The 12,187-nt window shown below is 43.7% G+C and overlaps 1 protein-coding gene across 1 annotated transcript in view; it reads right to left on the bottom strand.

Moving 5' to 3' along the window:
- LOC139401884 (sarcalumenin-like) overlaps positions 1 to 12,187 on the bottom strand; it is a 35,924-nt gene that overhangs the window by 1,281 nt on the left and 22,456 nt on the right. Inside the window, exons 2-5 of the mRNA XM_071145884.1 lie at positions 11,041 to 11,145; positions 9,107 to 9,202; positions 1,636 to 1,752; positions 884 to 1,117 (exon numbers count right to left, since the gene is read on the bottom strand). Of these exons, the coding sequence (XP_071001985.1) occupies positions 884 to 1,117; positions 1,636 to 1,752; positions 9,107 to 9,202; positions 11,041 to 11,145 (552 nt within the window). The remainder of the gene's footprint in view (positions 1 to 883; positions 1,118 to 1,635; positions 1,753 to 9,106; positions 9,203 to 11,040; positions 11,146 to 12,187) is intronic.

Here is a 12,187-nt window from a genome sequence, read left to right as displayed (position 1 = left end):
GAGGAGGTAGAAACAGGGTCATTTAAACATCAATGTCTTGAACAGTCAGGAGTCATGGTTGCATTCCATTTAACACCAATGTCTTCGACAGTCAGGAGTCATGGTTGCATTCCATTTAACACCAATGTCTTCGACAGTCAGGAGTCATGGTTGCATTCCATTTAACACCAATGTCTTCGACAGTCAGGAGTCACGGTTGCATGCCATTTAACACCAATGTCTTCGACAGTCAGGAGTCACGGTTGCATGCCATTTAACACAAATGAGGCTAGATTGATTCTAAATGTCAATTTTTCTATTTTAGGCATTTATCAGACGCTCTTATCCAGAGCGACTTACATCTTAAGAATCTTATGAATGTATATTATTATTACATAACACTGATTATTATTTATTGATGTAGATAGATGTATAGGTCTAATTGTGTAACATAAATCTTAGAGGTTGACAGGTTTTTAGGGGTCACCACTGTCTTAAAATTCCTCGGTCTATCTGATGATAAGAGGTGATCATGTTTAATATTTCATGTTCATGTGAATTTGAACTGAAGATACTGTAGCGATGAAACTTAGAAAAACAGCCATGGCAAAGCTGTTGGACTGACAGTCGCAATGACTTGTGTTTGAGCCCCGGTCGTGCTGCTGCCTGAATTTGCTACAAGATCTTCAGCTCTCCTGCTCTCTGTGTGCCTTACCTCTCTCCTGCTCTCTGTGTGCCTTACCTCTCTCCTGCTCTCTGTGTGCCTTACCTCTCTCCTGCTCTCTGTGTGCCTTACCTCTCTCCTGCTCTCTGTGTGCCTTACCTCTCTCCTGCTCTCTGTGTGCCTTACCTCTCTCCTGCTCTCTGTGTGCCTTACCTCTCTCCTGCTCTCTGTGTGCCTTACCTCTCTCCTGCTGCTTGCGGTTCTCAATGATTCCAGGCGTGTCCACGAAGGTGACGCGCTCCAGCAGCTTGTGGGGCATCTCAATGCCAATCAGCTTCTCAAGAAAGCTCTGCCCAAACTTCTCCAGGGGCGAGAAGGAGCGCGAGCTGTCGGCCGCCATGACGATACCCTCTATGGAGCGGGTCTTCTCGCCGTGCATGATCACAGTGAACTCAGAGGTAGTGGGCTCAGCACCTGGCATACAGAGGGAGAGAAAGACGGGAGAAAGATGTGAGAGAGGGGGATGGAAAAGGGGAACAGGAAAGAGGAGAAGATGCAGAGAAGAATGAGAGAAGATGATAGAACAGAAGAGGAGGAGTAAGTAGGTAGAGTGAAGAGTTAAGTACATCAGAAACCAGGTGAAAAACCTAAATGACGTCAATTACCTCAACTAACCGCACATTGACTCGGTACTGGTACCTCCTGTATATAGCCTCGTTATTTATATTTTATTGTGTAACTTTAAAAAATACTTTATTTACTAAATATTTTCTTAACTATATTTTCTTAAAACTGCATTGTTGGTTAAGGGCTTGTAAGTAAGTATTTCACAGTAAGATCTACTACACCTGTTGTATTCTGCACATGTGACAAATATATTGATTTGATATGAAAAACAGGTACATCAGAAACCAGGTGAAAAAACAGGTGCACCAGAAACCAGGTGAAAAAACATGTATATCAGAAACCAGCTGAAGTTTGAAGGGGCTTACCTGTGTACAGCTGGTAGGGGCTGTCCTTCAGGCCAAGCAGGTAGTTGATCATGGAGGACTTGCCTACACTCCAGGGCCCAAGGAACAACACCATGGGCTTGGAGGTGATCTCCCCATCTGTCAGGTAGAGAGAGGAGGTGGTGATGCTGGTTATAGAGCCGTGGAGGTTCACTGCACTCATGACGACATGGAAGACCAGAGACATAGAGCCACTCCAGTACGTCTGAAACCTAATCTGATAAATCACAACAGCCTGTTCACCGGGAGTGTATTCAAATGGAAACAACCGCTGGCATACTGTTACCTACAATTACACTCAAATAAAGAGAATGAGATGCTTCCCTGAAAGTAAGTCGATGTTCTTAAGATGGTCAACGAAAACTTGAGTTGTTCTAAGCTGGCCAGCTGACAACGTAGAAATTCCAGCATGTATTGCAAAGGTTCCAGACCTCTCTGTGTCTGAGAACCTGTTTCTCAACTGTAGGGGTCAGGAACCAGTGCAATGGCCAATGGGATGCAGGCTTGATGCTTCCTCAACCACAGGCTGCATGGTGCACATGCTTGTAGGTGACAGACATTAAAGTAGCATATGACAGCAAAGCTAGACCACGTGCAACTATAGAAATTGTAGTTCTTCACCGGAGTTGCTTTCATTAGTTTGATGGTGATGCAATTTCTATACAGAATGTTAGACATGCCCTGCATTGTGGCATTCCCATTTCTATGTCTGGCACAGAGCGCAGGCATGCACTGAGTGGACAAAACATTAGGAACACCTGCTCTTTCCATGAGAGAAACTGACCAGGTGAATCCAGGTGAAAGCTAGGATCCCTTATTGATGCCACTTGTTAAATCCACTTCAATCAGTATAGATGAAGGGGAGGAGACAGGTTAAAGGAGGATTTTTAAGCCTTGAGACAATTGAGACATAGATTGTGTATGCGTGCTATTCAGAGGGTGAATAAACAAGACAAAATATTTAAGTGCCTTTGAACAGAGTATGGCAGTAAGTGCCAAGCACACCGATTTGAGTGTGTGAAGAACTGCAACGCTGCAGGGTTTTTCACACTCAACAGTTTCCCATGTGTATCACAAATGGTCCACCAACCAATGGACATCCAGCCAACTTGACACAACTGTGGGAAGCATTGGAGTCCACATGGGCCAGCAACCCTGTGGAACGCTTTCGACACCTTGTAGAGTCCATGCCCTGATGAATTAAGGCTGTTCTGAGAGCAAAATGAGGTGCATCTCAATATTAGGAAGGTGTTCTTAATGTTTTGTGCAGTCAGTGTATTGTACTTTGTCCTCAGTAGTGCACTATATAGGGTGTAGGGTGCAGATGCATCCCAAGTTTGTGCTGGGCAGAGGATTCACTAAACATAGTAAGACAGCCTAGTTACTGGACAAAAAACTAAATATATCTTAGCAGCAGCATACTGCCAATGATCTCAGACAAACACAGAGGAGCAACATGGAAGAAAGAAGCAGAACAGCAACATGACAGACAGAACAGCAACATGACAGACAGAACAGCAACATGACAGACAGAACAGCAACATGACAGACAGAACAGGCACATGACAGACAGAACAGCAACATGACAGACAGAACAGGAACACAGACAGAACAGGAACATGACAGACAGAACAGCAACATGACAGACAGAACAGCAACATGACAGACAGAACAGCAACATGACAGACAGAACAGGAACACAGACAGAACAGCAACATGACAGACAGAACAGCAACATGACAGACAGAACAGGAACATGACAGACAGAACAGGAACATGACAGACAGAACAGGAACATGACAGACAGAACAGGAACACAGACAGAACAGCAACAGACAGAAGAACATGACAGACAGAACAGGAACATGACAGACAGAACAGGAACATGACAGACAGAACAGCAACATGACAGACAGAACAGCAACATGACAGACAGAACAGCAACATGACAGACAGAACAGGAACATGACAGACAGAACAGGAACACAGACAGAACAGCAACATGACAGACAGAACAGCAACATGACAGACAGAACAGGAACATGACAGACAGAACAGCAACATGACAGACAGAACAGGAACATGACAGACAGAACAGGAACATGACAGACAGAACAGGAACACAGACAGAACAGCAACATGACAGACAGAACAGCAACATGACAGACAGAACAGGAACATGACAGACAGAACAGCAACATGACAGACAGAACAGCAACATGACAGACAGAACAGGAACATGACAGACAGAACAGACAGAACAGACAGACAGAACAGCACAGAACATGACAGACAGAACAGCAACATGACAGACAGAACAGCAACATGACAGACAGAACAGCAACATGACAGACAGAACAGGAACACAGACAGAACAGCAACGTGACAGACAGAACAGCAACATGACAGACAGAACAGGAACATGACAGACAGAACAGGAACATGACAGACAGAACAGGAACACAGACAGAACAGCAACATGACAGACAGAACAGCAACATGACAGACAGAACAGCAACATGACAGACAGAACAGGAACATGACAGACAGAACAGGAACACAGACAGAACAGCAACATGACAGACAGAACAGCAACATGACAGACAGAACAGCAACATGACAGACAGAACAGGCAGACATGACAGACAGAACAGACAGAACAGCAACATGACAGACAGAACAGCAACATGACAGACAGAACAGGAACATGACAGACAGAACAGGAACACAGACAGAACAGCAACACAGACAGAACAGCAACATGACAGACAGAACAGCAACATGACAGACAGAACAGGAACATGACAGACAGAACAGGAACACAGACAGAACAGCAACATGACAGACAGAACAGCAACATGACATCAGAACAGTTTGACAGACAGAACAGCAACATGACAGACAGAACTAACATGACAGACAGAACAGGAACATGACAGTCATTTAGGAACACAGACAGAACAGCTTGACCAGAACAGGAACACAGACAGACAGAACAGGAACATCAGACAGAACAGCAACATGACAGACAGAACAGCAACATGACAGACAGAACAGGAACATGACACAGAACAAGAACACAGACAGACCATGACAGACAGAACAGCAACATTAGACAGAACAGGCATGACAGGAACAGGCACATTCAGAGGAACACAGCCACAACATGACAGACAGAACAGCAACATGACAGACAGAACAGCAACATGACAGACAGAACAGGCACATGACAGACAGAACAGGCACATGACAGACAGAACAGCAACATGACAGACAGAACAGCAACATGACAGACAGAACAGCAACATGACAGACAGAACAGGAACACAGACAGAACAGCTGATGTACAGAACAGGCTATATAAATAAATTTGATTTGATTTGAGAATAGGCACATGACAGACAGAACAGCAACATGACAGACAGAACAGGAACATGACAGACAGAACAGCAACATGACAGACAGAACAGGAACACAGACAGAACAGCAACATGACAGACAGAACAGCAACATGACAGACAGAACAGGAACACAGACAGAACAGCAACATGACAGACAGAACAGGAACACAGACAGAATAGGCACATGACAGACAGAACAGCAACATGACAGACAGAACAGGAACACAGACAGAACAGCAACATGACAGACAGAACTGGAACACAGACAGAACAGCAACATGAAGAACAGGAACACAGACAGAACAGCAACATGACAGACAGAACTGGAACACAGACAGAACAGCAACATGACAGACAGAACAGGAACACAGACAGAACAGCAACATGACAGACAGAACAGGAACACAGACAGAATAGGCACATGACAGACAGAACAGCAACATGACAGACAGAACAGGAACACAGACAGAACAGCAACATGACAGACAGAATAGGCACATGACAGACAGAACAGCAACATGACAGACAGAACAGGAACACAGACAGAACAGCAACATGACAGACAGAACAGGAACACAGACAGAATAGGCACATGACAGACAGAACAGCAACATGACAGACAGAACAGGAACATGACAGACATAACAGCAACATGACAGACAGAACAGGAACACAGACAGAATAGGAACATGACAGACAGAACAGCAACATGACAGACAGAACAGGAACACAGACAGAACAGCAACATGACAGACAGAACTGGAACACAGACAGAACAGCAACACAGACAGAACAGCAACATGACAGACAGAACAGGAACACAGACAGAACAGCAACATGACAGACAGAACAGCAACACAGACAGAACAGCAACATGACAGACAGAACAGCAACACAGACAGAACAGGCACATGAAAGGGTGAGTGTGAGTGGACATAGTGTTTGTTGGGCTGGTCAGGGTCAGGATGTCCTGTCTGTGTAGATCTATTTGTAATTCAGTCAGAAGTAAAAAGACTAAAAAAGTGTAAAAAATAATAATAAAAAAAGGGAAAAAAGAGACTAAAAAGCAGGACGTTTTGTAGAAAAATGAACCCACTGTCTGTCGAATGTGTTGCGAAACTATTCTGCCACTCACAGTGGATGGAAAAGTTTAGTCCAAAACATGGGAGTGTTGCTGAATTTCCTCTTTACCTCAGTTCGCTCCTCAACTCATGCACCTTGTTTGGAAAGCCAGGTAATGGTGATCCCTTCCCAAAACTTGGGAAAAAAGTAAAGAAATTGGGGGGTACTATAAGATTCCAGTGATGACCAATTATACCCATGACGCCATCCAATCACAGTTTTTCTAAACCTCTTGAAAGCATTTCTTGGAATAACATTGTCCGATTGTCAGAACGGTGAACACAAGATATAGAACTGCATTTTAAATGCATTTTCAAAAACGAGTTTCCGATTCAAAACAGTAATTACATTCAGAAAAACGATATGAAACACTCAAAACTGCAAATGCATTTATCAAAATAACATAATGCCTGATTAAAGATGAGCACAACCTTCATATGTCTTCCGCCATGCTGACAAAACAGAACGTTAGTCTGTCTTTTAAAAGATTCCAGAAAATCTATGTATTTCTTTGCAGTCACTTGATAATATTGAGGCCTGATTCATTCCTTGGCACGTGTATCATCGCAGTCCAATTCCCTGTATTCTACCTGAAGCTGTTCTGCTGCCATAGACTGGAGAAGGTCTGGTGACTGTTCATCGCCAAGCAGAAAAACAAGCCCTTAAAAGCGACCAGATGTTGTTGTCTGTATCTCTGCATGTCAGAATTACAGAGAGAGTCTGAAAGTTGATCAGATCTTTAGTATAGAACTTTCCCCAGGTTGTATAGGATTTAATACTGATGGTGCTTTTTACAACCTTGTGCCCTAGTATTTGTTCATTGTCAGAAGCACCCTTTCCCACCCTTACCTGCTTATTTTGCTTAAGCCAGTGCTGCACATGCACCCCCCCCCCCCCCCCCCCCCCCCCCCCATTGCACCAACTGAACCCCGACCCTCCCCCAGACATGTGCATGCCGGTTGTTGACACTAAAGGCATGTTTGAATGCTGTAGGACTCTTTACATCTTTGATCCAATGGGGTAGTGCCTTTAAGCATCCCAATTGTAATGGACCAGACCTCAGGGAATCCTTTCATGTGTAACTGCAGATTGAGGATCTCCCCTTTTTAATTGATTAGTATAGAATTAAGAGACTGAGTTAGAATGGTATACTGTATTTACTTAGTATCAAGGGGAAATATGTCCCTCAATTGTTTTGTGAACGTTCAGTCATATAATCAGATTCATAAAATGACCTCGTACATTACTTTCATTTTCCATTACAGTAGTTCTTTGAAATGCAAATGATTTCTGCTCAAGTTTACAGCAGTTCAAAGTGATGTGAATGAAAATGCCTATGTCACAACTGATGTGACATACAGGATCATTTGTTTGCGCCAAACAAGCAAACTGGTCCATACCAAGGACCAATGGCTGGGGTCCCGGGAGTGTGAAAGAGGGGGGTGAGCACTTCAGCCAGTGCCATGCTTCGGCAAAGGTCCCCCCACTATACCAACCTGTGTTCCCATCCCCCAGTGTTCGTCCGCCTGTTAGGTGAGGTGGGGATGAGGTGGGGATGAGGTAGGGATGAGGTGGGGATGAGAGAGGGAAAGTGAGAGGGAAGGAGAGATGTCGGGGCATGATGATGTTTAACTGGAAGTGTCAAACATGCAGATCTATAATGGATGAAGTTGAAGGTTACTGGACAACAGGTGGTGGCGGGGGGGGGGGGGATCTGTGGGATCCAGATCAATCATTCCTTCCTGTGCACTGCACTCCACACAGTTCAATTCATTATGTGTTCCTTCCTGTGCACTGCACTCCACACAGTTCAATTCATTATGTGTTCCTTCCTGTGCACTGCACTCCACACAGTTCAATTCAGTATGTGTTCCTTCCTCTGCACTGCACTCCACACAGTTCAATTCAGTATGTGTTCCTTCCTGTGCACTGCACTCCACACAGTTCAATTCATTATGTGTTCCTTCCTGTGCACTGCACTCCACACAGTTCAATTCATTATGTGTTCCTTCCTGTGCACTGCACTCCACACAGTTCAATTCATTATGTGTTCCTTCCTGTGCACTGCACTCCACACAGTTCAATTCATTATGTGTTCCTTCCTCTGCACTGCACTCCACACAGTTCAATTCATTATGTGTTCCTTCCTGTGCACTGCACTCCACACAGTTCAATTCAGTATGTGACAGTTAGTCAAATTACAGTAAAGAGAGAGAGACAAAGCAACATCTTCAAGGAATTTCTCAGTCAAGGGAACAAACCATTGCTTCGATAACACCTGGCTCCATCTAAACCTTTTTAACACCGTATCTGAGTATTCTGGGATGGCTTAGCACTTCCTATAAAACCTTTTATTCTGATTATGTCAGGAGGTTCAGTATTTGTATGAAGGTTAAAGACCATGCCAGGCCACAAGAGGGCGAGCTTTGCTTCAAGATGGGGAAGTGCAGTTGGGTCTGCACAGGTTGACCAAGGAAGGAGGGAAAGTCATCCCCCCGAAGACATGTTATCAAAAATAACATTAACACCTCCTATGAATATCCTGTTTATAATGCATTATAATGCCTTTTCTAACGCCTTATGGGCTATGCATAATGCATTATGATGCACAACATGGGTTATAATAACTGCTTAGTAACATCTGTAACAATACTGCAACAAGAGTTATATTAAGGTACTTAACTTTTAAAGCCTTAAAAAATCTTTAAAACAAAAACAAAAAAGTTGAACATGCCTACACTCAGTCACCATGTCAACCCAAACAAGGAAACCACACACACACACACACACTTAGCCTGATCCCAGATCTGTTCGTGCTATCATGTCAACTAATAAATGAAAAGGTGACATGATAGCACAAACAGATCTGAGATCAAGCCAACACACACTAACAACCTGAAACAGTGTGCTAAGCAAAGCCCTCCCTGTACCTGAGATCTCATGTGCTCTGAGCTCGTTGTACTTATAGGCCTGTTCCATGGGCTTGATGGCTGAGTGGTAGATCTTACGTAACTTCTGAATAGCAGCTGGAGGGGGAGAGAAAGAGAATGAGGGGAGGATGGTAAGAACAGGGTTCAAATTACAGCGGGGGAGAGGAGAGGCTGGGCACCCCCCCATAACAATTAGGACCACCATATGAATTTAAATATCAATGTAAGCCCCTCCATAACAATTAGGACCACCATATGAATTTAAATATCAATGTCAGCCCCCCCATAACAATTAGGACCACCATATGAATTTAAATATCAATGTCAGCCCCCCCATAACAATTAGGACCACCATATGAATTTAAATATCAATGTAAGCCCCCCCATAATTCTCAAAAAGATCAATGTCGGGCACCCCCAAGTGGCTTCGGGCAACCCCAAGAGTCTATATATTTTAAGTGTGGTATTGGGCACCCCCAAGAGTCAAAGTATTTGAACCCTGGTGTCCATGGTAAGAAGGAATGTAGATGGAATGAGATAGAGGGAGGGAGGTAGAGTTGGTTCATGTAAGAAGAAAGGTAGAATGGTGAGAGAAGGTAAGACACAGGTAAGAGAAGGAAACGTAATAAGATGATAAGGAGTGTAGAGGAAAGAAAGGAGACAGAGGTAGAGTACAGGAGTTTCAGTTAAACAGGAGAGGAAGAACGGTAAGAAAATGTTAGATTAAATGACAAACAAGTCATTATAGAATGAGAATGAGTTGGAGAGTTCAGAGAGAGAGAGAGGGATGGAGAGAGAGGGAGAGAGAGAGAGAGGGAGGGAGAGAGGGAGGGAGAGAGAGAGAGGGGAGGAGAGAGGGAGGGAGAGAGTGAGGGGAGAGAGAGAGGGAGGGAGAGAGAGAGAGGGGAGAGAGAGAGGGAGAGAGAGAGAGAGAGAGAGGGGAGAGAGAGAGAGGGGGATGGAGAGAGAGAGAGGGGAGCGAGAGAGAGGGGAGAGAGAGAGAGGGGAGAGAGAGAGAGGGGGATGGAGAGAGAGAGAGGGGAGAGAGAGAGAGGGGAGAGAGAGAGAGGGGAGAGAGAGCGAGAGGAGATAAAAGGAAAACAGATTAAAAACAGAAGATTTGGGACTCGTTAACACTAACGATGTTACCCATTAGCGCTAATGGAGAAGAGGTCCATTAAGGCTCTGGCACCACGTGTTTCTTTCTCTAACTAAAGCTATAGTGTGCGTGCCAAAAACCACCCTATTCATTATATAGTGCACTACTTTTTTACCAGAGACCTATGAGCCTGGTGAAAAGTAGTGCACTATATACGGACTAGGGTGTAATTTGGAACGCAGACATACACAGGCAAGTACCCACAGACCCATAGAGGATCACCCATCATTACTTTCTATGATGTGCTTCATTAACCCATAGATTAGTATAATGACACATCAGAGCAGGACAGGGAACATACTGAGGACATTTATCGAAACAGAAATATTCATTTTTCTCTGTAATAACACTACTGGTATATGACAGGTAATTAATAGACACGACAAATTCAGAACCTAATCTGCATCCCGAATGGCATCCTATTCCCTATTTAGTGCACTACTTTTGATCAAAGCCATATGGGCCCTGCTCAAAGGAAGTGCACTACACAGGGAATATGGTGCTATTTGGTACATGTCCCATGTCACACCAGGTGCAAAAATGTATTGCGAATATCTGCAAAGTGCTCTACTGCATGTCTTCTTGTATCTCACAATATCTTTGTAATAATGCTAATGCTCAACAATGACATTTGATAACGTCAACAATATCTAAAGCTCTACAGCCTATTAAGATGTGATCATACTTGATATTTAGGGACAGGAGTTTTTCTTTACCACGTGACCTGACCAGGAACAACTCTAAGCCTCAGTAATATATTTCACCTATTATTTACCATGATAGTTTTCTGCTGCGTTCTCCTCAGAGGCCAGCCTCAGTGTCTCGTCGATGTGTGATCTGTCTCTCAGGATGTGGCTCAGGACATCCTCCACCTCCTCCTCTGTGGAGAGAAACAGCAGATCTGAAGTCAGTCTCTGCTAGTGAATCTTTGCACATTGGACTGGATTAACTGGCATGACAGATGAGGCTGGTAGGGGGGAAATGGGAAAGGTTCGTATGTGCTAAAACATTTGCAATCACAGCCCAAAAGTGGCATAATTTACTGGTATGACCCCCCTCTATGGCTGCTGCCTCCCAAATGGTTCCCTATTCCGTACATAGTGCACTACTTCCTGAGATTGTAAATCCTGTTTTAGGACAAAACATGTGTGTGTGACTGTTTATTATCTATTTCACTTGCTTTGGCAATGTAAACATATGTTTCCCATGCCAATAAAGCCCTTTAAATGTAACTGAATTGACAGAGAGAGAGGTGCTGACTGTTGTGTGTCGTAAACGATCCAGTAGAGGCTTTACAGTGGCCAATTACCACCATGCTACATCAAGGGTCATTTCAATCAGTCAACGCGCTGTCTCAATCTCTCTCTCTATTGCTGGGGTCTACAGGGATGGGTGTCAATCTAGAAATAAAATGACCAATGGATTCTAAAGCATAGAAACAACAACTATGAAATGAACAACTGTGAAAAGTCAGTCAGTGGCACCACACAGTATGTGAATAACAAAGCCAGAGGATGAATAGAAGTGATATGTTCTGTTGTATAAACTGAGGAAAACAACCCTGTGTGATGTCAAATCCAATCAAAATCAAATCAAATGTTTTGGTCACATACACATGGTTAGCATATGTTATTGGTCACATACACATGGTTAGCAGATGTTATTGGTCACATACACATGGTTAGCAGATGTTATTGGTCACATACACATGGTTAGCAGATGTTATTGGTCACATACACACATGGTTAGCAGATGTTATTGGTCACATACACATGGTTAGCAGATGTTATTGGTCACATACACATGGTTAGCAGATGTTATTGGTCACATACACATGGTTAGCAGATGTTATTGGTCACATACACATGGTTAGCAGATGTTATTGGTCACATACACATGGTTAGCAGATGGTTACACATGGT

Source organism: Oncorhynchus clarkii, unplaced genomic scaffold, assembly GCF_045791955.1.
Source record: "Oncorhynchus clarkii lewisi isolate Uvic-CL-2024 unplaced genomic scaffold, UVic_Ocla_1.0 unplaced_contig_544_pilon_pilon, whole genome shotgun sequence".
Lineage (NCBI taxonomy): Eukaryota > Metazoa > Chordata > Actinopteri > Salmoniformes > Salmonidae > Oncorhynchus > Oncorhynchus clarkii.
Note: the sequence above shows the minus strand (reverse complement) of the source record. Positions and strands in the feature narration are given on the sequence as shown.